The sequence below is a fragment of the Elephantulus edwardii genome, unplaced genomic scaffold (assembly GCF_000299155.1).
Source record: "Elephantulus edwardii isolate Elephantulus edwardi_28Jun2011 unplaced genomic scaffold, EleEdw1.0 scaffold00096, whole genome shotgun sequence".
Taxonomy (NCBI): domain Eukaryota; kingdom Metazoa; phylum Chordata; class Mammalia; order Macroscelidea; family Macroscelididae; genus Elephantulus; species Elephantulus edwardii.
Genome location: NW_006399846.1, coordinates 1,786,163 through 1,813,467, shown reverse-complemented (window position 1 = coordinate 1,813,467; position 27,305 = coordinate 1,786,163). Strand labels below are relative to the sequence as shown.

Here is a 27,305-nt window from a genome sequence, read left to right as displayed (position 1 = left end):
AGAGAGAGACAGCCCTTCAAGAGACTATGGGCGATCGAGAGGGGACCTTTATGCACAATTTTTATTTTCTGCTGCTCATAAATCAGGAAAAGTAAGTTCATGGGTCCTCCTGGTGGGACAACTAACATCAGCGCAGCATCACTGAGCCCACCTCCATTCCGGCGGCCTCTCCTCGGCAGGCCCTCCGGGGTCTTCTTTCCAGGTGTAGGGGGAAGGGATGGAGCCCTGCACCTGGCTCTCAGCTCCTTGCAAGTGTTCTGCGAGGCTGCGGAAGAAGGATAACGCACCAGAAACCCTGCTCGCGCCTGAATGATCTCTCACGCAGAAGTCTGATAACAGTTCCTACCTCACCTTTCTGTCTGAGGCCCAGAGGGTCCAGGTAAGGAAATGGCAAACTCTAGATAGTAAATAGTTTAGATTTTATATACTGTCTGTCGCAATTAGCACACACTGTGTGTAAATGAAGACGTGTGGCTGGGTGCCAATAAAAATGTGTTTATGGACACTGAATTCCGAATTTCATATTATTTTCCTGTCCCCACCGCCACCCTCCCTACTGTTTTGGGATTATTTTTTTCCCCCTCCATGCCGCTAATAAGAGGCAGGTACAAAGGTGTTCTTCCTACCTGGAGCCAGAAATCTGTCTGTGACCCTTGATCCCAGCTACTCTCAGGACCACAGCATCCTTTGAGGCTGGTGTAGTAGACTGTAGGAGACACATCTCTAAGCATCTTTCTACCCACCATGTAGATGAATCTCGTAGATGAAATAGCAGTGCGTGTACTCACATGCATACGTGCAAGTACACACACATACACACACACATACACACACACATACACACTTTGACCAAGCCCTTGGCTCTCTCCTTCCCATTCCCCTTCCCTCTTCCTACCCCTTGGCCTCCAGGTTGTTGTCACCCACTGTTCTAGACTTGGTATCACCCACAGACCTAATCCCCCCATTCCTTACTCTCTTGCAGCTTCAGGGGACTCCCTCTTTGGACATTGGAGCTATGGTCCTTTGGAGGTGAGGCATGAGAGGAGAGATGAAGGGCTTTGGTCCTCCAGAGGAGGGCCCCCTCCAAGGCCTTGTAGCCTCTCGCATTGAGGCTTACGGGGGCCGACGCCAGGTCTCCAACCAAAGCCATGCCAGCAGCCTCTATCCCCGAGGGGGAGGTGCTGTGCCGGTGAGTACAGCTTGTGCTCTGAGGGTGACAAGTAAAGCAGAGAAGGAAGGACATCCAGACCTCAGGTCCTTGTGCCCTTACAAGTTCATGGGCTGCTCTATTCCTGTCCCTCACCCCTACTCTTCTTTTCTGGGTTGCCCGGGTGTTGGATGGGGGGAGGAGATCAGGGCAGTGCCTGGACCTGGCTCCTGCACTGGGTCCCTGACACCCCGGGCAGGTGAGGCCAGGAGAAGTCTGGCCTACAGAGGAGGTGCTGTTAGACAGGTCTGAGCATAGAAGGGGGCAGGGATAAGGTCACAAACTCCAGGGTTGGCACCTCCCAAGTTCCAACCTCTACCTGGGAGGAGTCTGTGGTTTGCCTCAGACCTACTCTCTCTCTGACTCAGAGCTGGATGTAGAGGAAGGTGTAGGGTACCCCTGCTTTACAAGGGGGGTATGAGGCTTACCCTGACTCCACCCCTGGCCCCACCTCTTGGTCCACCTCCAATCTTGACCAAGGAAAAGGGTGTGGAAGCAGAAGCTTGGGTATTTCCCATAACCTCAGCTTCCCCTGCACCTTGAAAACAGTTGGCTTCCTCCTGGGGTATCCCCTGCCTCTAAGGGGAAATATTTGGCCTCAGAGACAGAATACAGCCTGAGACTTGCCTAGGCTGAGGGCGGCAGGGAATACTAGAAATATGTGGGGTAATTCAGGCCCCAGGCACATGGAAGAATGTGGCCAGGCCTGTATATGGTCTTGGCCTCTCACAAGAAGAACAGCCTCTGCCAGGTAGATGGGAGGCCGACTAAGCCCCAAGAGAAGAAGCCACACACCTGTGTGCCCTCAACCCCATGTGTGAGAGAGGCTGGCCACTGCCAGGGGAGGGAGCGTGGGACCCGGATACGATGTACCCAGGGTGCTGTCTGTGCATGTCCATGCCGCAGAGCACACATGTGCGGGCGGGCACTGGTGGCATGTGCCTGCGTGTGCTCCAGCTTTGCGGGAGGCCGACGTGTCAGCCTGCAGGCCCCTTTGGGCAGCCAGGTTGACATGTCCCTGCTCAGCTCGGCTTGGCCTCCCTGGCAGCAACAGCCATGACTCAGGGCAGGAGTGCCACACCAAACTGGTTTGAGGGGATAACTGAGCCAACCCAACTTGGCGGTCTGGAGCCGAGCCTGGCTTCCAATATCTGTCTGGAGATTCTGGGAGAAAAAGAGGAACCCCACCACTCCCCCTCCTCCTCCCTCAGGATCCCAGTCGCCGCCTCCTCCAGAACTATGTTCACTTCCCCAAGAGCTCTGGCCAGGCCCGGGGCCTGTCTCCCATGAGGCTGCGAGAACTAGAGCATGGGAATAATTTTGGGGCCAGCCAACCTTCCTCCCCCAAACTCAAGGTAAGAGGTCCTCTTCTTTTGTGACCAAGCCGAGTGGCAGTCAGTGTCTGAGGAACACAGAGTGCGGAGGTTGTCTTTTCCTAGAACCCCTCTAGAAATTAGATACAGCTCTGCCTGGTGATCCATGTAGCGTCTGTCTCTACTTTATCAATGTGGACCTTTTAACACAGTTAAAAAGATAAACTTAGTATTAAACACTCATTTTTAAAATTATTAAGAGAAGTATATATACTTACTCAATCCCCAAGTCATTTCAACTTCCACCCCAACTATAAGCCTCTCTCCTCCCCATAAACCACATTGATGGTGGATTGAGAATTGAGAATATTTCTCTCATTATTTGAGACCCAAAAAAAAGGAAGATGATTTGAAATATTTAAGCCATCTTGCCTTAACAAAAAGAAAAGTCCATATAAAAATATTGGCAGACATCACTAGTTCCCCTTGTCCTGCCATGGTCACCAGCAGATTCTGTCTCATGAAACTTCTGGCAAGAGGGTTTCTGGCCAAAGAGTATAGTCAGGGTCCTGTAGGAAGGGGTTTTTCAACAGGCCAAGGTATCTCTCCATATTACAGCAATGTCCTTCTCTCTGTCATCCCAGCTGGAACTGATACCTGTCCTCCAGGTCCTCTTTCCCTCCCCATACTCAGTGCTGTTTGTCACCTTGTAATTGTCACATGTGCACACATACACATGCACACTGAGTTCCCCACAAGCCAGGCAGGCTGGGTTTCAATGCTGTGGTCTGGAATAATCCCTTTCTCGGCACCCCCAGGATGCTCCCAAAGTCCACAAACTGGAGTCTCGCCTGCAGACATTCAGCATGTTTGGGATACCCCGCCTGCCCCCTGAGGACCGCCGCTACTGGGAGATGGGTGAGGGCATCGACAGCAGCCTGACTCTCGAGAAATCCTGGAGGGAACTGGTGCCTGGGCACAAGGTGGGCCTATATCTGAGCTCACCTTGTTACAGACACACATGCACACATCTCACTTCCATCCTGGGGGGAGGGAGAGGCTTTGGGAAACAAGGTCATGTGAAGGCAGCCAGGTTTAGGTTCAAATGATTATACCTCTTGCTAGTGTTGGTCAAAACAGTGAATCTCTCCAAGCCTCAGTCACCTCCTCTGTAAAATGGGGATAATGTCACCTACACACTGCAGGACTGGTTTGAGGATTAAAAGCTAATGTACACTATTTAAAATGTCTACCAGAATAACCACTCTGGAAGGCAGTTGGCATTTCCTCAACATGGACATTCCATATGACCCAGCTGTTCCACTGCTTGGAATATACCCCGAGAAAATTAGAACTGACACATAAATGGAGACTTGCACATCAATTTTTCAAAGCAGTGTTATTCACCATTGCAAGAACATGGAAACAGCCCAAAGGTCCAACCACAATCGAATGACTTGAGAAATTGTGATACATTCACACTATGGACTACTACGCAGTGTGCAGGAGCAATGATTTTGAAAATTACTGTATAACTTGGGAGGGACTGGAGTGCATTATGCTAAGTGAACTAGCTCAGTCCCATAAGGACAAATACTGTGTAAGACCATTATTGTAGAAGTAGAAGGAAAACTAGTAAAACATGTACGAGGATGGGGGAGGCATGGCGAGTAGGAGCAAAGAAGTAAGGATGGGTAGGGGTTGGGGGGTGGTTAATCATAGGGTTACACAATTTGATGAGAAGAAGGAGGAGTAGGTAAAGGAAAGGGGAAAGATTCAGTGTGGAAAAAAATGTAAGCAAACCAGTAGAAAATATTTTTTAAACAAAAAAGTATTTGCCATGAATAAATCGTTGTAAATACACACAAACAATGTCTGCCAGAGCACAGAAAGCTCCCTAGGTGACTCAAAAAGCTTATGTTCAGTTGCTAACCTAAAGAATGCTGGTTCAAGGCCAGTCAGTGGCACCAAAGAAGAAAATACCAAATTATCTGCTTCTGTTAAGATTATAACCAAGAAAATCCTGTGGAGAAGTTTCACTCTGACACACATTATGTTGCCATGAGTTGGAATCAACTCAATGCAACTACAACGCTCATAGTGCTCAGAACCCGTTAAATATGTCCAGTAGCTGCTGTTGCTTCTGTCATCATCTCAATGCACCGTCTCTATTCACACCCCAGGAGATGAGCCGGGAGCTTTGCCACCAGCAGGAAGCACTGTGGGAGCTACTGACCACAGAGGTGATCTACGTGGGAAAACTCAAGATCATGACCGATGTAAGCCCCCCTCAAGCCAGCCTTGACCATCCTCATCTGTTCACCCATCTCTCTTTCAGTGTCCTTCATATGCCTAGGCCAGTAGGGACAGGTTTCTGTGAGAAGGAGGGATAGGACACTAAATAAGCCCTTGATTTCATTGAAGAGATTAGCTGGGACCCCAAGTGAAATGAAGTCAGACCCTGAGACCTTCATCTCTCTCCCTGCATCTAGCTCCTAGCCGCCGGTTTGCTGAACTTGCAGCGAGTGGGACTGCTGACCGAAGTGAGTGGATGCTGGAGAGGAGGGAACAAACCTGCCCATCCCGGTCTCTGAGCCCAGGGAGTAAGGAGTAGGCTCACAGAATTCCCAGAACCCCTATTCTCTGAGACACTCCTTGCCCACCCTGTACCTGCTCTTGTTCTAGGCCCCAGGCGGGTCCAGCTCCCCAGTACTCAACCCACTGAAGCCACAGAGGTGGAAGGGAAAGCTGGAGCCCTGAGATTCTTCAGGCCCCTTTCAGACTCATGCCTCCTTCACACCTCTCCAGCCTCCTGCTCCCCTTCCCAGAGCCAGTGCCCTGGTGATGGTCCAGCTGAAAGCATGTTACTCCTCCCTCCTCCAGGTATCTGTTGAGACCCTGTTTGGAAATATACCCAGCCTGATCCGAGCCCACCGGAGCTTTTGGGAGGAAGTGCTGAGGCCCACCTTGGAAGAGACTCGAGCCTCAGGCCAACCTCTGAACCCTGTCAGCCTGCAAAATGGCTTCCTGAAGGTGAGGCGTGGGAAAAGGCCACATCTAGATGGGGCAGGACCAGGAGACCCAGTGGGTTCTTGGCTGTAGGGCTTGCTGTGTGACTTAAATGCCTCTGTGTTTTGAGGGATTCACAGGGCACAGCCCCTACCCTAAAATTTCCTTTCACTCCTTGTCCTTTGTTCTACCAATATGACCATTCTCTCAAATGTCCTTTGGCCTTTTCAAGACCAATATGAAATGAAAATGCAGCTATTTCAGGGAAGAATTACACATCATCTTAAATTGTAGTCTTATACATAGATTCATTGACAAATAGCAGAGAGCAGATATTGGGACCTTGGCAAGGCTTAGGATGACTGGGGGACAGGAAAGAACCAGGGCCACCAGGAGCATGGAGAAGTGTGAGGAGAGAAACAATAGGGCCAAGTTGCAATTTTTCCTCACATGGAAGAAGCTATGGAGCCTGCTGAGTTGGAAGGGAGTGGAGAAGCCCTGGCACAGTCTTCCAGAATTCCTGGGCACCCCTTCTGTAGAAGTAGGACTTCTGAACAACCCTTAGGTGACTACCCCACCTTCCCTGGGTGAAATTGGATCTGCAGTGGCCTGAAAACATTCCAGCTGAATTATTGATGGTGGGAGAGTGGATAATAAGGTCAGAGCAGCAGGGCTGTAGATGGAAGCAGCTCAGAAAGCAGCAAGGGCCTGCCCATGAACATGACTTCAGGAAGTAGGGATTGGCAGGAGCTGGATAGAGCTGCTTTGTGAAGCCTCCTCCCTACTAGGCTTCCATGCTTTGAAGTCAGAGCCCATGTTTCACAATCTTCTTTCTCCTGCCTAACCCCAACCCCAGTTTGGCCAGAGGTTCCAGCCCTATGTCCGTTACTGCCTAAAAGTGAAGCAGACCATGGCTTATGCCCGGGAGCTGCAAGCCACCAACCCTCTCTTCCAGACCTTTGTGCAGGTGGGACAGAGGGTGCTCAAGGAAGGAGGGTGGGGTGGATCCCAGACAACCAGGTCATCCCTGTGTGCAGCTGGGTTCGAGGCTGAGTTCCTCCCTGGGGTAGGGCAGGAGGGAGGGTGCAGCCTCCTGACCCCTGGCCGCGTCTCCTGGCAGTGGTGTGAGACACACAAGCGCTCAGGGAAGCAGATGCTGTGTGATTTGCTCATCAAGCCTCATCAGCGTGTCACCAAGTACCCGCTGTTGCTCCAGGCTGTGCTCAAGAGGAGCCCTGAGGCTCGAACTCGGGAAGCACTAAACACCATGGTAGGTGCCCGGGCTGGTCCAGTACCCTTGGGAATTGGGAGTTGGTGGGTGGAAGTAGATGGGTGGTCTGTTTTCTCCTCCGTGTGTGGCAATGGGCACTGCTGGGCTCGGCCTGTTGAGGGGCTGTGGCTGTGGTTGGTTGAGTGAGCTGTGCAGGGTGCAGAGCTGAGCTGTGCCTCTCCTGTGGCCCCGTCACCACTTAGATTGTAGCGGTGGATTCATTCCTGCATCACATCAATGGGCAAGTCCGCCAGGGTGAGGAGCAGGAGAGCTTGGTGGCTGTTGCCCAGCGTATTGGGCCCTATGAGGTGCTGGAGACATCCAGTGAGGAGGTGGAGAAGGTGAGAGAGGGCCGAGGGCTCAGGGAAAGTGAGGCCCGGGAAGATGGATATGAGATAATGGTACACTTGGGTGCCACAGAGGGGATGTGCCCATTGTTCCTCTGAGTGATGAGGTCCAAGGGATAGGGGTCAAAAGAGACAGAAGACAGCTCTGGTGGTATAGTCTGTAGTGTGTGGTTCTTTTTCTCCTCTGTGGGTGGCAGTGAGCACTGGCCTCTATAAGGGGCTGTGGCTGAGTTTGGTTGAATGGGATGTGCAGGGTGCAGAGCTGAGCCCTGCCTCTCCTGTGGCCCCTGTCACCACTTTGATTGTGGCTGTGGATTCGTTCCTGCGTCACATCAGTGGGAGGGTCTGCAAGGGTGAGGAGCCAGGTGAGGTCTGCCAGGTGGGATTTGAGTACACCCTGTGCCTGTGCTCTGATCTTCTACTCTCTGTGTCCTTCAGAGCCTTCGCCCCTTCTCTATCCTGGACCTAACATCCCCCATGTTGGGGGTAGCCCCTGAGCACACCAGGCAGCTGCTGCTGGAGGGTCTCGTGCGAGTGAAGGAGGGACGAGAAGGCAAGGTGAGGGTGATGTGTGCAGAAGAGGAAATAAAGAGCCAGGATGATGGGATGGTGGAGCCTAGGGGGCAGAAAAGCTGGAATTGAAATGAGGGATGTGCACGTGTGTACATGTGTACGTGCTTGCGTGCGTGCATGCGTATGTATGGGTGCTCAGTTCTGGTTATTTCTATGCCCTGAGCCAGTTAATTTCCCAGCCTTTGAAGGGAGAGGTTGGGTGAGCTCTGGTGTTCCATGGTCCCTCACTTGCTTGGTGCACGTATGCACACATGCATGTCACATATAAGCCACGTATAGCCAGCCGTTCCCCCTGCTCCTGCTGACCCCTGACTCTACCCCTTCCCCTTTCAGCTGGACGCGTACCTGTTCCTCTTCTCTGATGTGCTCGTAGTGACCAAGCCCCCGCGTAAGGCAGACAAAGCCAAGGTCATCCGCCCCCCACTCATGCTGGAGAAGCTTGTGTGCCAGACACTCCGAGACCCCAGTATGTCTTCCCATCGGGGGCCTTTCCTAGAGGCCTTTTCTTTCTCTCTTATTCTCAGCAAGGGAGGAAGGGAAGGCTAGGATGGAGATTCAGTGAGGGCCAGGCATTGAAGCAGACCCTCTTCTTCCCCCAGACAGCTTCCTGGTGATCAACCTCACTGAATTCCAGTGTGTCTCTAGTGCCTTTATTGTGCACTGCCCCAATTCCACAGAGTGTACTCAGTGGCTGATGAAGATCCAGCAGGCCCAGGTATGTGAGCATGGGGGGTGTGGAGGGGTGTGCCGGGGTCCAGTGCTCAGAAATGGAGCACAAGGAGGGAGGAGGAGAAGGGAGAGGCTCAGAGAGATGCCGAGTCAGACTGCACTGTCAGCCCATCAGTCATTCCTCCGAGGGAGATACAAGCTTGGCCATGCCTAAGACGATGGCAGGAAGCCTTCAGCCTGCTACTGTGAGAGTCACTGGGAGAACCAACAACACAACTCTTGTTGTTGTTGTTGTGTACTGTCGAGTCGGAACTGACCCACAGCCAGGTTTTCAGAGGGGGAGATTGCCCATCCTTCTCGCACGGAGCAGCTGGTGGCCTCAAACCACCTGCCTTTGGAATTGCCGTGCAGCTTCTTGCCACTAGACCACCAACTAGCATTCCCTAATACTCCTCTACCTTGAAACAACTGCTTGCTAAATTTTACTTTCCATCCAATTGACATTTATAGATATGTTTATTTGTAAGCACAGCTCAGGATACAAAGGAATTAGAAAGGCATGAAATAATATCTTATCCTCAAGGAATATTTGGATTTTGTTATGTCCTGTGCCATTGGAACAAAATCACAGCTCCAGCAGTTTTCAGAGGCATTACATTGTACGGGAGGAGATTGCCCATCTTTCTCCCGTGTAGCAGCTGGTGGATTCAAACTGTGTGCCTTTGGGTTAGCATCAGAGTTCCTCACCACTAAGTCACCAGAGCTTGCAAAGAATATACTGTATCCTCTAACTAGACAAATTTGACTAAAGGCAATAGAAACATCTACACCAAAGAGAACTAGACCAGAGAAGGGAATAATGTGTTCCATCTGGGAAAAATATATTAAGATATTTTCAGAGACGAGCTGATGTCTGCATACTATTTGTAGGGATGTCTGGAAGTATGTTGGGAGAGAGAGGTAAGGAAAGGTGCATAAAATGATGAAGAATGTAAAAGGCCTGAAGTAGGAAGCAGTTGTGTGTGCTGAGAAAATCACCAGCACAGTGGTTCAGCACTGTTAGGACATGAAGTGCAAAAGGTAACAAGCAGGAGAAAGGCTGCGAGGCCCATGGTAGCCAAGTCATGCCTATCTCTAGGTGCCATGCTAAGGAGTTTGAACTTTGCCCTATAGATGACATGGAGCCTGTAAAAGTGTTAAGCAAGGCAGTAAGGTGAATTGATTTCTGTGATAAAAGCTAAGGGAATTCAGAAGAAGAGTTGAATTGGCTAGAAAAGGGAGACGATTTGAGTTGGATTATTTAAGAAGGGAGACCACATGGTGCTTTCTCAAAAAGTTGCAAATAGAGATACCATTTGACCCAGCAATTCCACTACTGGGAATATATCCCAAAGAGACCATAACTGACATCCAAGCAGATATATGCACACCCATGTTTATCACAGCTCTGTTCATAATAGCAAGGAGTTGGAAACAATGTAAGTGCTCATCAACAAATGAATGGATAGAGAAGCTGTGGTATATTCACACAATGGAATACTATGCTGCATTGAAAAACAAGGAACTCATTCAATATTATTCAAAATGGGTGAGCCTGGAGGACATTAGGCTGAGTGAACTATCTCAGTCGCAAAAGGGCAAATATTGCATGGTGCCACTGCTGGAAAATGGTACTGATATCAGGGTGGGGGTAAGACCGAGAAAAACTGGATAAATTGTATATACTGCACTGAAACAGATGAGGGACTGAATAATTTAAAAGCAATGTATGATAGGTTATTATGGTTATCACAAGAGTCCACAATTAAGGTTGCATAGTGGAATGTACTTGGGGCGGTGGGAGGGGTGCGGGGGGATTGTGTACCAGGGAAGGAGTCTTTCTTTTACTTTTGAAAGAGAGGAGCAAACTAGGGGGTTGGGGGAGAGGGCTGGGCGGGTAGAGAAGTGCAGCTATGAATGAATGGAAATCCAAATTCTCTGTAAATGTTCATTAAAATTATTTAAAAAAAGATTAAATAACAAAAAAATTAGAAATAATATTATTTTATATTGTCAGTTATAATATATTATCTATATCATTTTATCCCTGAAAAAAATAATATTTATTGAATTATCTCTCCCTTCTTTATCAATACTTAAAACTGTTCTTGCCAAAAAAAAAAAAGAAGAAGGGAGACCACAAACAAAAGCATCAGGAAAGCAATGGGGAGCAGTAAGGACAGCGACAGAAAGTTTTTTTCAAGAGAGGGGGATGTTCTCCTGGTCACGGGAGCCACACAGAAGGATGGGGCTTGGGCAACAGTAGATTGAACTGGGTTGACAAGAGAAGACCACCATCAATTCTAAGCTAGGGAATGAATGACCTGATGAAATCAAGTGTGTTTTGTTTTCTTTTCTTTTCTTTTTAAATAAAGGTTAGATGGTGGCAGGAGGAAGGTTGTTGTACTAGCTGGATATAAAGCATTGATGGGATGTTTAGTTCTCTGACTTTAAGAGAGCCATTGCAAATTTAAAAAAAAAAAAACAACCTCAAGAAGATAGAAGAGACAGAAATCTTAGGGAGACTGTGACTGAAAGCCTGGATTAAATACAGAAAAAAACAATGTTCAGACACTAGTTCTGAGTCTTACTAGCTGTGTGACCTTGGATAAGTCACGTGGTCTCCTTGAGCTTCAATTTCAGCTGCAAATGGAGATAAATAGACAGTACTGGCCTCCCAGGGAAGATTCAAAGGAGTCATTCAGGTTAAGCAGGCAGCGTGGTGCCAGCATTCAGTAAAATCCTCAGTAACTCAAGTTACTCAAGGACAAAGAGGCCGATTTGCCTCATGTTGTTTCTGCTTGAAAGACTGGATTGGCAATGGCAGTCTGGACCGGGATAGCATCGAGTCATGCGCTGTGTAACACCTGACTACACATACATCCATGACCCCATAAGATAATAACAGAGCCCAGAAATTCCAGTCAGCACAGGGGAAGCAGCAGGTGTAACTAGACATAGCGGACACTACAGCTTTCTACACACATGTATTTATGGCTCTGTACACAGATCCATTATGCTGCCAGTGATACCCAATGCCAAACCAAACCCACTGCCAGTGAGGCTCTTCCACCCCAGCCATCCTGTGGGGCTGCAGAGAACCAACTGCCCACAGGGTCTCCAAGGCCATAAATTCTTCTAGAAGCAGATGCTTGGTCTTTCTTGCATGGAATGGCTTTTGGTTGGCAGCCAAAGCCTTAACCACAGCACCACTGGAGCTCCTGTACACTCATACATCTTTTTAGAGCCTATAGTTTTACACAAATAGGACATGCCTGCTTCCTACATTTGTTTGCTAACTTTGGCCTCCCTTGCAAGGTGTTTTCTTAAACTCTAGGATAATTCTTTTTATGAGAGAGGTGGAGCACTTGGTAAGCAAACTGAAAGGCTCATGTTATTTGAGTGAAATAGAGTAGCCTATAACATGTATGTCTGAAAAGTTAAAATAAATGCCTATATTGCTGGCTTATGCATGTACTGTACTTTCTATTGTTATTTCAATATGAACTTTCCCTGCTTACAAATAAAAAGCTTCCCATATGACAGTGTATGGCTCAAGCAGGAGACAGCAGCATCCAATCTCATATATTGCATGTCTCTTCAGTATTGTAGTGTTAGCTCTGTTTTCATTTTTTTGGGGGGAAAGTATTACCATGGGAATATATTATCAATATTATCATTACCATGAAAGCAGCTCTCAAAGGCAGCAAAACCGGTTTAAGTGATAGCAGTAGCAGAGGCAAAGAAGTATTAATTTGAAAGTGAAACAAGAAGATTATTAAAGAACATGTAGGTGAAAAATCAGTGAACGCTATTGGACATGTTTGCACAATGTTTTCTTCACGTAGCGTCCTATTTCATAGAATATCTGTGGAGGTTAATCAGCACACAACTGTAATTAAAAAGAGAAACCTGTTTAGTTCTTGCTTCAAGGGAGTCGAGGCTGAGGCTAGGTCATAGTCTTAAGTTTTAGGAAGGAGTGCTTTGACATTTTGGTGGTAGGAGATAACCAGATAGGGATATCTTTGGGGTTTTGGAAAAGTGGAAACATGAGCTGGAAATAAGATTAAAGGACGGAACCTCAAGCATGTCGTGTCCTCCTGCCCTGTGCGGCTGCCTCCTCCTTGGATAAAGAAAAGGAGATGATGGTGATCCTCAGAAGCCTGGCTGGTCCGGCCTGATGTTTCTGGGACCTTCTGAGGCCAAGGCAGAGTCCTCCGTGGCGAGGGTGTGTGCAGTTTCTATGGCAGGTGACCTCCCATTTGGCCTCTCCTAACCCGTGCTCATTTCTCTGCTGTCATCTACCTTCTCTCTGTACTGCTTCTCCTTGAACCTGAACACAGGGTTCGCTGTGGAAACAAGGCTAGACTGACTGGCAGCAGACATCATTCTTGTGACTAATCACGTGTTACTAAAGGCTAGAGTAGAGATCAAAACCACAAACTAGTATGTATCAGTGTTCCTAGAACTCCTCGCCTCCCCAAGACAGCGGTGGGGGTGTCCTTTCCTGGAAGGCGGCCTCTTTTCTTCACCATTCCCACCCCCAGCTCCTTCTCTTGCCTCAGCTCCAAGTACAGTGAGTGACAGGGTTACTCCTCACCTTCTTCCATTAGAAGTTCCCACAAAACAAAACCCATTGCTGTGAGGCAATCCCACGTGTCAGAGTAGAACTGTGCTCCACTGAGCTTTCAAGGCTGTGATTTTTCGGAAGCAGGTCACCAGGCTTTTCTTGCAGGGCACTTCTGAGTGGGTTTGAAGGTTTGAATGGCCAGTCTTCGATGAATAGTCCCTTTAGTAGTTTGTGTCACCCAAGGGCTCCACAGATTCTCCAAAGGGCTTCTGAAACTTGCTGATATCTTATTAAGCAAATTAATTTAATACCCATGTCATCTCACCTCTCCATTCCACAGTAGTGGGGAAGGAGGTCATTTTTCATACCAAACCCAGCAGTCTATTGAAACTTCTTAGCAAAACAAAGAGCCCTGAAACTTAGAAATAAGTTTTCCTAACTTGTCTCACACTGAATTCTTATGTAATCTTTCCCTTTTGTATTTTAAGTCTTTGTAAACAGAACAGGGTGGTAGATTATCTATTGTCCCCCTTAATAGGATAATCTCCAAAGAGAACAGGCTAATTTCTTCTCATTTAACACAAATCATGGATGTAGATTTACACCTAGCTGACTTAGTGAGATGGGCATTCCCTAAAAGCCTTTAGGGAAAAGTAGTTCCTCTAGGGGGAGAAAGATGGGCCTTGGTTCCCCACAGTTATCAGGTGAACCAAAGAAAAGGAAGTAGTGAGGGGGAAAGAGAAAGAGCTGTTGAAGATGGAAGTCAAGAAATTCAAGAAGAGACAGACAGTCCTGTGTATAAGGCAGGGTCTGGGAGAGAGTGCAGACCCAGCAAGCTACTTTGTTATCCATGTTCTTGAGCAAATTTTTTTTTTTAATTTACTATTAATTTCAATGAAAATTTACAGAGACTTTGGATTTCCATTCATTCATTGTTGCACTTTTCTCCCCTCCCAACCCTCCCCCCTAGTACACTACCCTCTTGGAAAAGTAAAACAAAAATTCTTTCATTGTTTTACAAACCCTCCCCCAGGTCCACTCCACTCTGGACTACTGTCATGACAAAAATACCTAATCACATATCCCTTTTAGACAGTTTTTTCCCTCATCTGTTTCAATGCAGTATACATTATTGAACCCATCTTTCTCAATCTCCCCCTAACCCCGATGTCAGTCCTGTTTTACAACAGTGGCACCATGCAGTGTTTGTCCTTTTGCGACTGAGATACTTCACTCAGCATAATGTCCTCCAAGGTCACCCATTTTGAATAATAGTGCATGAGTTCCTTGCTTTTCAATTCAGCATAGTATTCCATTGTATGAATATACCACAGCTTCTCTATCCATTCGTTTGTTGATGAGCACTTAGGTTGTTTTCAACTCCTTGCTATTGTGAGCAAAGCTGTGATAAACATGGGTGTGCATATATCTGCTTGGATGTTGTTTATGGTCTCTTTAGGGTATATTCCCAGTAGTGGAATTGCTGGGTCAAATGGTATCTCTATTTGCAACTTTTTGAGAAAGCACCATACCGCCTTCCACAGTGGTTTCACCATGAGCAAATTTTTGCAGTTCTCTATTCCCTATCTAAGGAATTGCAGCTATAATGGTAACCACAGGATCGCACTGCAGTAGAATTGGAATCTACTCATGGTTGACCCTCCAGCAGGTTTTCAGAAGCTATAAATCACATGGGAGGAGTTTGCCTATCCTCTCATAGAGCAGCTGGTGGATTTGAACCACCAGAGAGGCACCACCTTAGATGGACAGCACACCTCCCTACAGACTAAGCCATTAGAGACAGAATTATGTCTGTAAAATACTTAGCCCAAGGCTTTCACTGAGTGGTTCAGTATTGTAATCATAGAAGCCCTGGTGGCTCTGTAAGCTAAGCATTGCTAACCTAAAGGTTAATTATTCATATCCATCAGCCAGATTGAAGGAGAGAGATGTGGCAGCCTGCTCCCACAAAGATTTACAACCTTGAAAACTCTGTGGAGCAATTGTACTTTGTCCTTGAAGGTAACTGAGTTACAAAGGACTTGCCAACAATGGGTCTGGATCTTCTGCTAATCGTTATCATCAGAGTCCATGAGTTGTGTGAAGAAAGGTGTGATGGCCTACTTCTGAAAACCAGCCACTCAAAAACCCAGGGAGCTCTGATGCATTTGGGGTCGTCTTGAGTTGGGATCTACTGAACAGCACCTGGCAGTCATCGTCATCGTCATCGTTAGAAGAAGGGGGCGTTCTTTGTTGCCTAGGCAGGGCCAGCTGCTGCCTGAGGACACCCCCTACACCATAGCTCAGGAGTCCAGTTCTAATCCTTTATTGAGGAACTTTGGGTGGAAAGTGGATGAATCTGGGAATCCCTCCAGAGGCAGCAAGGAGAGGAGGTACTTCCTGTCAAGGCTCAGTTCCCCAGCAGGACAGAAAGAAGGATCTTGCTCTTGGAAAGCTGTCCTCTTCTTTGCTCAACTTTGTAGAGGGGTTGCCTTCTTGTTCTGGTAGCAGTTTCCTTCCAGCATTGCTGGACAAGCTTCAGGGCAGCAGGCGGCACTTCAGACAGACCCTATCCTGATGCCAAGTCCCCACCTCAACTCCTCCAATCACTCCCCATTTCTTGTTTCTTCTCAGGCTCTATCCTGAGATGGGGGCAAATTAGAGGAAGTGAACCAGTAGAAATTCTATCATGGGCTGCTCCTCACATATCCACTCTCCCCTTCCTTCTAGTTCTTTTCTTTCCATGCCATCCCTATCCAGGACATCCCATGCATAAAAGTGAATTGGGATCATATAGAATAAAAGTAGGACAGTCAGGTTGCTGGGCTCCAGCCCTGACCTCTAGTACAGTGCCTTCCTTCCACACCCCTAGCTGGACTCTCCTTTGGACACTCCATGTTGAGGTGGGAGATGAGACCTTAAGGGAGGGAGGTGGCCATCAGTACTGGTGTGCTGATGGACCACAAGGGACACCCCCTTCTCCTCCTGCCATCAGACTAAGGAACTTTACCACTTTGTCCCTTCTGGGGACCAAGTGGCACAGAGGTGGGGAAAGCAGAGTTGGAAAGTTAAGCCTACAAGATGTATTGCACAGTGACCAGTTCTTATAAGGCTGGCATAGGATTGAACAATGGTTTGTTTATTTTATTTTTGTTTCTGAAGTGGTATTTATTTAATTTTTTTCCTTTTATTATTTGTGTGTGTGTGTGTACCGTCAAATCGGATCTGACTTGTACAGGAGGAGATTGTTCCTCCTTCTCCAGCAGAGCACACATCTGGGATTGCAGTGCAGCTTCTTGCCACTAGGCCACCAGAGCTCGCCTGAAGTGATATTTATTAACAAGGCAGATAGCATGTTTACCTACAGTCATTTCAGCCACTGCACCTAAAGGCAAACAACTGACTGGGTGGGTAAAGGACTTGCTTTATGTATATACACTTCAGTGCTATTAGAAAATACTGTAGAGTTCAGAATTTAAATAGGTGAAGTGACCTCCTATTTGAAAATGGGAACAGAAAAAAATTCCGTTGCTCTTGTCTTAGACCACTCTGGTTTTCATAATTTAGACAAGACAAGCTTGGTACAGATGCAGAGTTCAGCCTTTGAAGGAAGACGTGCCAGCTCGCATCTCATTGCACAGGAAGATGTTAGCAATCACAGGGCAGGAGTGAAGCAGCTGTTTCTTTGCACAGTAGTTATCCCGTACGCCTGCTTCTGCTGCTACCATGGGCTCACCTGTGTTCAAGTCAACACCCACATGTTGACTGGATTCTGAATGCTCTGCTTGAACCTTGACTAGTGTTTCCTGAAGGTCAAAACCAGAATTCTGAGCAAGAACCTTGGGAATAATGAGCAGTGTGTTCAGCAAACGCCTGGATGCCAAGTTGGGCCCTGCCCTTGACAGTGGACTTGGGCTTCATCAGAGCTCCGGCCATGGCCACTTACACGGCACCAGCCCCTGGGACCACACAGCCATCATCGATGGGATGGCGTTCTTGACAGCCCTCAAGCCGTCTGTGATGATATCTTTTATCTGAGTGAGCGTGTGTTTATTTGGCCCTTTGAGGGTTGTTGCATTTCTTGATGATGGTGAACTTCTTCCCCAAGGCGTCCTCATAGCCAAGGCCTGCATCCCCCAAGCAGTATGGATTCGTGTCCTCTAAAGAATTGAGAGACACTCCACCACAGGCAAGAGTCAGCCTCTACACATTCCTCCGCTTAGCTCTGCACAGAGCTACTATGTCTTCTTTTGCAAGAACATCTAAGGAAAAGGGATCAATATCCTTTTGATTAATAACAACAAATCTTATATTTGAATCACCACAGACTTTCTTTTTCAGATCTATGATTTTTTTTTAACTCTATCTTCAATGACTTTTCTTTCTGCTTTTACAAGTATCTCTCACTCTTCTGTGCTCTTGTAGAGGAAGCCCGAGTTCACTTCTGTTTTTTCATATTCCTATGACATATTGCCGGTGAGGATGTGTGCATCTTCTACTCTCATCTTTCTATCAGGATGCCGTGCCCCATGGTCCAAAACAAGCCCTCAGATTAAGCTTGTATCAGTTTCAGATTTATGTTTCATCTCCATTTCAACCATGAAAAGGTCAATAGGTTCATCTTGTTTTTTAATGGTCAAAATACAGTCGAAAGCTTCTGTTAAGACATCAGCGAGTTCAGCGTGAACTTTAGTGTGCAGGGATGCCCTAACCACGTCTATGAGTGTCTCTCTGTCCATCTCTTTGCTTGCTTTGATTTGTTCCAAAAATTGAAGTGCCTTTTCCTTTGCTGCTTCAAATCTTCTGTTAGTATTCTGGGATGCAAACCTTCAGAAATGTAGAGGTCCGCCTGTTTAAGCAGCTCCTTGATAATCAGAACGTTGGAAGCAGTCCCGTCGCCAGTGATGTCGTCCTGGCCTGTCACTCCTTTTGCCGTCAAGGAGGCTGTCGGGTGTTGAATTTGCATGTCACAAAGCAGTACTTTGCCATCAGTAAGCCTGATGCCTCCAGCATTAGAAACCAGCATCTTCATGCCATTGGGCCCAGGTTGGTCCTCAGCATGTCCTGCAGGCCCCAGGCCACACTGATGTTCACTGCAAGCACAACCTGGGCTCAGGCCACTTCAGCCTTGGGGTTCAGAGTCTTCACGGCTGACATGATGGGCACAGTAGAAATAGAGGATTATGCCATGTGTGTGGACACCCCAAGGCTGGGAAGCATGGACGGTAGGCAAGATCTGGAGCCTTCTGGACAAGTCATGCCCGCCCAGCCCCCGACAGTGTTTTACATACTTTAAATAAGGTTGCTATGAGTTGGAAGCTTGGTTTGACCTAATAACAGCACTCATCCATTTCTCTAACATGTCTCCCAGTCTAACCCAACTCAATGGTTCTGGAGGCTTTGGAAAAAATCCACATTCCTCTAGTTAGTGATAATCAAAATATTTAACAACTTATCTAATATGGACATCAACCAATCAGGATGGAGCATTGCAGCCAGGCCCTGGAGGCCTTTTGCTCCTGTTACCTCTAGTTGCTGGACCAGATGATATAAGGGCAAATCCTGGGAAAGAGACGTGCAAAGATCAGGCAGCAAACCATGTGATAGTAGTTTGATATTTTAACCACTCTGTTATACCAGGAAGTACAGCAGCCATCTCTCTGTCCCTTTGCCTTTACCACCGTCAGCCTGTCTTCCTGTTCTGCAGCCATCCTTCCTCCTCCTCCTCCTCCTCCTCCTCCTCCTCAGACAAATGTTGCACTTTAGTAGCTCTTTGCCCATCAGGGCCACCACTTGCAAAGGAGTAGTGTTACTGAACTAGACCTCAGAGAGCAAGGCCAGTCCCAGCTCTGCTGCCCCCTCAGCTGTGTCCTTGAACTAGTCACTCCATTTCTCAAAGCCTAGATTTCATCTGTAAAATGTAATATCTGCATGCAGGGTGAAAACCCCTAAAGGGTGGTGGTGTGTGTGTCCCAGATGAAATCAGGATGAAAATGTTGAGAGAAGAAAACAAACTACCCTTTCCCTGTGGCTCTAGAGATAGCCCACCTTCATCTCTCTGAAAGTAGGGTCCTCAGTCCAGGGCAGAACCTGCTCCTGCCCACCCTCTGCGCTCCTACTCCTCCAGCTTCAAGGCACAGGCCCAGGTGTGAAGAGAGATGCTCTTGAAGGAGCAACCTGAGGGCCCAGGACCATCAGAGCATTCACACCATCATCACCAGCAATCAAGCAGGCTTCCTGAAGGAGGGGGCAGACCTGACAGAGGGCTTGCCAACAGGACATGACAAGTGAGAACTAGGCAGGCAGGAAAGAAGGACTTGTTATTCACTCCACTCGAGTACCAGCTATACAGTTCTACAGCCATCAGAGCTCAAATCCTGGCTCCTTCACTTTCTAAATGCATCATCGTGGCCAGGTTACTTCACTGTTGCATCTCTATTTCTCAGGAGTAAAAAGCAGAGGTGAAAAATAATATATCTGTTTCATAAGATTGTTGTGAAGATTAATGTATAATTGTTGTGAAAATAATGTATAAATGATAAATACTTAGTGCATTGCCCAGTGTATAGCAAGCGGTCAATATTTGGTTGTTGTTATGTATCATTGAGTCAGAACTGAACCATAGCTGACCCTCCAGTGGGTTTTCAGAGGCAGTAAATCACACAAGAGGAAGCTGCCTATCTTTGTCCTGCAGAACAGCTGGTGGATTGAGCCCATTTATGTGTATGTGTGTGTGTGTGTATATACGTACGTGTGTGTGTACTGTCAAATCAGATCTGACTGGTACAGGAAGAAATTTTTCCTCCTTCTCCAACAGAGCATCTGGTGGATTCAAACCACTTACCTCTGGAATTGCAGTGCAGCTTCTTGCCACTAGGCTACCAGAGCTTGCCTCAGCTGGTGGATTCGAATTGCATGCCTTGGGGTTTGCAGCACAGCACCTTGCCAGTACGTCACCAGAGATCTCAATATTTGTTAGCTTTTAATAATCAAAATATCCTGGCCGTAGGCCACCCTGCAGAAACTGAAGGCAGAGGAGTACGTTCAGCAGAAGAGGGAGCTGCTGGCCCTCTATCGCGATGGCGACCGAGACCGGGAGTCCCTGGGCACCAGGCCCTCCACTCCTTCAGGCACCAGGCTCTCCACTCCTTCAGGCACCAGGCCCTCCACTCCATCCCAGGAGGGCTCACAGAGCAGCACAGAAGGGAGGTAAGGAGGCAGACTGTAGGCTACCAGGGAAGAGGAGGAACTGGGAGGCTGATAAATGGTGTTCTAGTTTTGGGGAAGATTGCAACTAAATGGCAGATCAGGGGCTATAGAGTGGAGTCAAGTTGGTTGACACCAGCCAAGTGAAAGGTTGCATGGGGTGGTCTATACAGTCAGCCAGTCTAGGGGTAGCGCAGAGTAAAGGAAATGACAAGTAACAAGAAGTCCCTGAGAAGAACAAGGTCACAGGACCAGGGCCAGATGGTGAGTGTGAGTGTGGACTTTCGCAGAATGGTGGGAGTTGGAGGAATGCAGCCAACCCAAATCCTGAAACCCACAGCAGTGAGAGGGTGGCCTGCATTTATGCAGTTGCTGGGCAGCGAAGTTAATATGCAGAAGAAAGACTCCATATCTGGCAGAGCGCTGACATACAAGGTGGCTCAGGTGCTATGGTGCAAAAGTCTTTAAGCTTACAGTCTAGCTATGGATTGAGAAAAATATCCACACAAAACTAAACGAAAATGATACGGGGTGGGAGGAAGCCCAGAAGGGCCACTTCTGGAAGAAGTAGTCAAGGAGACATTGTGGGTTTGAACTTGCTCCCTGGACCTCTGACTCTGACCATTTGATCTGATTTGCAGGACTCTCGAGTTCTCGGTTATCATCCCTCATCTGGTAGTGACGGAAGACACCGATGAAGACTCTACTTCTGTGCTAGATGATACCTCAGACTCTGGCTATGGCACTTTGATCACAGCCTCCCCCAGGAGCCCCCGGTCCCCACTGAGCCGTCTCCGCCACCGGGTCCTTCGGAGGGATCCTCGCCTCACCTCCTCCACCATGGACCTGCGAGACGTTCCTTTGCGGCCCCAGCCCTCAGACTCCCAAGCTCTCCAGCGTCGCAGCGCTCCTGACCTGCCTGCGGAAGGCATCCAAAGAGGAAGCCAGCTTCCCCAGGGAGACACTCCCACCTGGTCTGAGGAGGAAGATGGGACCTCAGGGGGCGGGAATGTGGTGGTGGAAACCCTGCACAGGGCCCAACTGCGGGGTCAGCTCCCTTCCTCCCCCGCCCACGTTGACTCTGCTGGCGAGAGCCCTTGGGACTCCTCAGGGGATGAAGAGGAGGGGTCTCTCTCGCTGAGGCGAAGGCAGCCCCCCTCCCCACGTCTCCTCCGGGCTGAGAACATGCTCCAAGAGGGCATGCTCCGAGAGGACATGCTCCGAGAGATCCGGGAGGAACTGGCCAGTCAGAGGATAGACGGAGCCCCAGAACCGAGGAGCAGCAGGCCTCGGAAGCTGACGCGGATGCAGCTGCAGAGGATGCGAGGGACTCACATCATACAGCTGGACACGCCACTGTCCACATCGTAAGTGGAGGAGGGAGGAGAGGGCAGCCCAGAGTTGGGGGCCACGGGAGGACAGCGTCCTGAGTCCCACCCATCACCCCTCAAATGACCCTCGTCCTCTCACTGCCCCTGGCTTTTGCCTGACAGCTACTTCCTTTCTTTTCAGAGAGGTGTGAGGGACACCGCGGACTTTTGGCCTTTCTCCCAGAGGAAACCTCACCCCAAGGGTGCTGGTCACCACCCCACCCCTGGACTCTACCTCAGAGACCACACCTCCTGCTAAGAAGCCTGACCCAAGCACCCTGCCCTTACTTCCTCTTTGAACTGTGGGGATCAAGGACTATAAATATGTCTGAGACACACTTGAGCCCCATATAAAGTTGTGCATGAAAACGACTCCCCAGAGCTAAATGAGGGCGGGAAAGAGCACGATATGGGGGTGGGTCTCCGTGAACAATGTCTGTTTCTCTGATGGAGGGCCATGGGAGATGGCAGGGGCTCCAGCCATTTTGTGAGCCGTTGAGTTGACAGTGATTCAGTGACTATGTGCAAGAGCAGGCTGCCCCATAGGTTTTTGCTGGGCTGCCTTTATGGAGGCCAATCACCAGATCATTCATTCTGGAGCCACACTGATGGGCTGGCAGCACCCCCCTTTTGGTTAGCAGCTGCAGGCTTGTTGAGCACCTAGCTCAGGGCTCTCCCATCCCACCCATCAGTCCCTGCCCAGCCACACCAGACCACGCACTCCCTCCAGGAGCAGAATTTTAATTGCATCTTCTTGTATTTACAAGAGTCCAGCTCCAAGTCGAAGCCTCTTTGTCCTGTGTTTGTCCTGCCTTCATTACAATTCAGCTTACTCTGTGCTTGTCCAAGTAGGGGGCTAGGGTACCCGCTTTCTATTAGTGTAACATGACTGATACAAAATTGCTTATCTACTGTGTAAAGGGCTCAGGGATCAACCAGGCACTCCTAAACAGCCTCCTGGGGGCTGCAGACCCCAAACAGGCATGAAATATGATGCCCTTATCCCTGCAACCAACACACTTGGGCTCACTACACACTCTCACCTTCACAATATCTCTCTCTCTCTTACACATATACACACACACGCGCGCGTGCACACACACACACACACACACACACACACACACATCCTTCACATGCACAGCTGAGAAAAACTATATACAATGAGTGGGTAGCACCAAGTCAGTGGCTGCCAGCTCTTGGCTGCCCTTCTACAACCCTTCCTCTCCAGATTAAAAAAAACAAAAGGCGTCGGGAGGATGGTCCAGAGGGCATTTCCAGGACAGTCTTTCCTGGGCTGCCCTGGAGCAGATAGTCCTGGTCACAAGGGCAGGCCCCGCCCCGGGGGCAGTGGGCATGGCCTCACCGGGAAAGGTGGGGCGGGTGTGGGAGCAGGGCAGAGGCCTGCAGCTTCTCCTCAATGTCCTCCAGGCAGCCACGCAGGTCCATGTCGCAGAGAATGCGGCCCAAAAGCTCCATCGTGGCTTCACGTCGTGGGATCCGGCGCCGCCAGGCTTCCAACATGCTGTAGTGCGCCTCGCGCAGGGAACCCCTGTTCTGCAGCTCCAGCCGCTCTATCTCATGCTCATTCAGCCCCAGTCGCCGGATGAACTCCTTCCAGCGCAAAGGGGGCACACCATCCACCACTGCGTACAGTGTGGCTGGGTTGGCTGTGGGGGAAAGCAGGACTGTGAGCAGAGCTAGCCGGAGTCCCCACCCATTGGTTCCCTCCTGTGCTCGCCAAGAGTTCCTCCTGAACCCCTCAGCTAGGGGACAGCTAGGCACTCACCATCTGGGAGCGTGTGTGCGCCATTCTCTGCCTTCTGAGGAGGGATGGAGAGCAGAGTGGAGTTGGGGGCTGCACTGAGCATGGGGCCAGCCTCCTGGTAGAGAGGGGCCTCCTTTCTGGGAAATAATTCATTCCTGGAGTTGGTCCCGTTACTGAAGTAAAAAGTGTGCTTGGGGGTGAGACTGAAGCCTGGGGTGGCACTGAAATCTGGTGCTGGGGACTTGGTAATAACGCCTTCAAACTCCCCCTGCAGGATAGAAGATACAGCTTTAGAGAGAGAGGAAGCACAGGATAGCCGGCCTGTGAGAGCAGATGGGGCTAGAGAGACTTAGGGGAGCTCCTCCCACCCACCCCCTTCACCCCCACCTCCTTGCTAACAGATGATTTAAGTATTTAAGGTAGGTATCCAATTTCATCTCACCTCTTTTACTGATTTCCCACAAACTGAAAGAGATAGGGGAGAGGAAAAAAGAAATGACACATCACAAATTTCACTTCCCCTCAAATCTCATTCACCCTCCCTTCTAATCCCTCCTGGGGATGGCTATGGAGACTTGTGGTGACATGCTTCAGGGCCTGTGTGAGCTCAGGGACCGCAGACCTGCTGACGCAGCACGGCCTCTTACCGCCCATGCAGTGCCACTACTTCCAGGAGCCCCTCTGTGGCCAACCTCTCATTTCCCTCCATGCTTGTCCATCAACCTGAAGTAGTCTCTCCCACATCCCCATGGATACCGTTTCCCCTCCCAAAGTCCTCACTCACCAATGGAGTAGAGCTTGGGCGTCCACCGTTGGTAGCGGCACATTATCCCCATGAAGAGGGAGAACAAGCAAAGACCAAAGAGGATCACTAGGGGCAACAGCACTGTGGTGCCTGGAGGCCAAGTAGATGATGGTCAGAGAGAAGACGGAGGCAAAGGGCAAGGATGGGTGAGCCTGAGGAGGAGAGCTGAGCTGGCTGTTTCTCCTCACCTGTGTCCTGAGGGTTCCTGATATTTTCACTTGTAGGTAGGCACAATTTCTTGCACTCCTGCTCCTTACACCTAAAAAATAAATAAATAAATAAATAAATAAATAAAAATTTTTTAAAATCCAGGTAACAATAAGGAGCAGCGTCTACCACAGGACACTCATCCCATTGCTGGCAAGTCAGAACCAACTTGTCGTTGATCTTGCAGTTGATTCTCCAAGGCCGTGCATGGCACGGGTGGAGATGCCCGTCTTTCTTCCGTGGAGTTACGGGTAGATTAGAACAGCCAGAGAAATACACTCATTGGGTTAGCAATAGAACTTGCTCCAGACTACCCCAGCAGAGTTCCCCAGCCACAGAGGGAACTTGAGGGGAGAAAGCCAGATCATTGAGAATTCTCTGCTTTACAAATATTTTAGCCTTAGTGGTGCATTTTGCACTGCTAACCAAAAGGCCTCTAGTCCTTGGCAGTTCAAATCCACCAACTGCTCCATGGAACAAAGATAGACAGTCTCCTCCCATTACGATTTATGGCCTCAGAAACCCCAGGAAGGATCACAAGTCGCAATCTATCAATGGCCGGAGCTCTTGATATAATGGAATTTGGCTAGGTAATTAGGAATCAATGCAGAGACATGAAATAGAGTTAACCACAGAATTGTTTCATTTTAGACCTGGAAAGGGTCTTTTTAAAAAACTGTAGGGGGTGGTTAGGAAGTAAGTTAGAAGAAGTTAGGTCAGCTCTCCACTGCAGCTCATTCATTGACTGTTGTTGTTTTCTGTTGAGGAGGAAGCAACACATAGCTGATCCTCCAGTGGGTTTTCCATACATCACACAGGAGAGACTGACCATCTTTCTCCCACAGCAGCTGGTGGATTCAAACCACATGCTTTGGGGATGATGGTGCCAACTCCTTACCCCTAGGCCACCAGAACTCCCCATTCACCGACTAGTGGTGTGAATCTAGCCGAGCCGTTTCACATCTAGTCCTCAATCCCCATATCAAAAAAGTAAGGATGATTCACTTCTCAGGACGAAGGAGTCAATGAGATAAATATGCTCAACATGAGGAACCAGAAACCGTTACTGTCGTGTCGATTCCCACTCAGGCTGGAGTGACCCTGTGTGTGTCAGGATAGAACTGTGCTCCCAAGGGCTTTCAGGGGCTGGTTTTGCAGAAGTAGACAGACAGTCTTTGTTCTGAGGCAATTCTAAGTGACTCAAACCTCCAACCTTTCAGCTAGCAGCTGTGCGTGTAAACTGTTTACACCTCCCACAGGCTCTGACGTGTTGCTAGGTGCTCTCAAGTCAGTTCCAACTCACAGTAACCCCGTGCACAACAGAATGAAACTGCCGGATTGTGCCATCTTCACAGTCGATGAAAACGGACGGACACATCAGAATGCTTGAGCCCACTGTGTCAACCCATGCTGATAAGGAACTTCCCCTTATTTTCTAACTCTCTACTTTTCCAAGCTGGTTCAGTTTCACTAAGGGCTGGTTTTCCCTGATAAACACGTTCCAAGTGTGAGGCTGTGTCACCATCTTCACTTCTGAGAAACATGCTGGCTGTACTACTTCCAAGATGGATTTGTTCATTCTTCTGGCATTCTGTGGTGTATCTGGTATTCTTCACCAACCCTATCCTGCTTGCCCACTTCACACCTTCACGTCATCCCTGAGAACCACAGGGAATGGGTACAAAAAACTTTAGCTTCTCAAAGTAAGCGTCATTATCTTTCCTTTAAAACTAAGAGAACTAAGGCTCAGAGATATTAAAGAACTTACTCCAAGTTACATAGTCAGTAAGTGGCTAGGCTGGATTTGAACCCAAATCATTTCACACTACAGGCAAAATTTCTTCTTTGTCCCACAATGGGAAGTCCTTTTAAAAAGCACATAGTAGGCCAGAAGGCAGGGAATGGCAGTGAGGAGGTTACTGATCTATGCACAAAGAAGGGAAAGGTTCACCTCTTGGAAAGATCTCTTTTAAACAGCTTCCAGAGGTACAGGTCAGAGTAACTCTCCACCAAGTTGGAGTGACCCTCCATAAGGTCAGGGTCACCCCCCCCATCAAGTCAGGGTGACCCTCCACTGGGTTTTCAAGACTCTAAGCCTTTCTGGGAAAGGTCTGCCCATACTTGTCTCTTGGCAATGAACCACTGGAGACACACAAACTTTGGGTCTGCAGCTCAGCACACCAAGGACACACCACCAGAGCACCTTATCCATATAAACAGGTGCGTCCTATAAAATGGGACTTGTGAGGGTAGTTTTTGTAAAGAGAAAAAAGTGAAATGAATAAATCAAGTCTTGTGCTCCTGTGTAACTTACCAATGGTCTGGCTGTATTTAGTCTAGCTGTGTTTTAGGCATCACACTGCTTTAAATATGGGAATGCTGGCAGTGGGAACTACAAGCACTGGGAGATGAAATCCTCTCTGTGAAAAACAATTCAGAAGGCTACTTAAGGGGCCACAGCCTGTACTGGAAGAGCACTGGATTTGGAGTGAAGGAAAAGATTCAGGTCCAGGATCTCGCTGCGAGATCTTGTTCTTGCCACTTAACCTTGCTAAGACTCAGTTTCTGCGTGTGTTAAAGAAAGCTAGAAATGAAGCCTGCCTTACCCTTTATCTGTTAGATTTGAGAGGATCAGATATGAAAATATGCATATGTTATAAATGACAAAAAAAACTACTAAATGGCTACTGGCAAAAGAGTTAAGCACTCAGTTGTATGCTGAACGGTTGGCAGTTCTCACCTATCCAGTGCTTCCACAGCAATCTGATTCTGTGAAAATCACAGTCAAGAAAACCCTATGAGGTAAGGGAGCTCTGGTGGCCTAGTGGCAAGACGCTGCACTACAATCCCATAGGTTGTTGTTGTTGTTGTTATGTGCCGTCGAGTCGTTTCCGACTCATAGCGACCCTATGCACAACAGCCCTAAACCCTGCTCTATCCTGCGCCAACCGC

General features: G+C 48.5%; 2 protein-coding genes and 1 pseudogene across 2 annotated transcripts in view; 1 reads left to right on the top strand and 2 right to left on the bottom strand.

The window, feature by feature from the left end:
* Nucleotides 1-1,048: 1,048 nt before the first annotated feature.
* PLEKHG6 (pleckstrin homology domain containing, family G (with RhoGef domain) member 6) lies at nucleotides 1,049-21,574 on the top strand. Its single transcript, XM_006891360.1, has 16 exons — nucleotides 1,049-1,189; nucleotides 1,255-1,260; nucleotides 2,419-2,562; nucleotides 3,339-3,503; nucleotides 4,704-4,799; nucleotides 5,013-5,063; nucleotides 5,404-5,553; nucleotides 6,386-6,496; nucleotides 6,650-6,799; nucleotides 7,003-7,140; nucleotides 7,585-7,704; nucleotides 8,053-8,185; nucleotides 8,319-8,434; nucleotides 20,007-20,103; nucleotides 20,152-20,206; nucleotides 20,845-21,574. The coding sequence occupies exons 1-16, from the start codon at nucleotides 1,049-1,051 to the stop codon at nucleotides 21,572-21,574; spliced, it is 2,403 nt and encodes an 800-aa protein (XP_006891422.1).
* On the bottom strand, nucleotides 16,594-18,154 carry LOC102863516 (annotated as a pseudogene).
* A 1,361-nt stretch (nucleotides 21,575-22,935) lies between the features above and the next one.
* TNFRSF1A (tumor necrosis factor receptor superfamily, member 1A) overlaps nucleotides 22,936-27,305 on the bottom strand; it is an 18,991-nt gene continuing 14,621 nt past the window's right edge. Inside the window, exons 6-10 of the mRNA XM_006891359.1 lie at nucleotides 24,335-24,405; nucleotides 24,126-24,236; nucleotides 23,784-23,806; nucleotides 23,363-23,609; nucleotides 22,936-23,243 (exon numbers count right to left, since the gene is read on the bottom strand). Coding sequence (XP_006891421.1) covers nucleotides 22,936-23,243; nucleotides 23,363-23,609; nucleotides 23,784-23,806; nucleotides 24,126-24,236; nucleotides 24,335-24,405 — 760 coding nt within the window. The remainder of the gene's footprint in view (nucleotides 23,244-23,362; nucleotides 23,610-23,783; nucleotides 23,807-24,125; nucleotides 24,237-24,334; nucleotides 24,406-27,305) is intronic.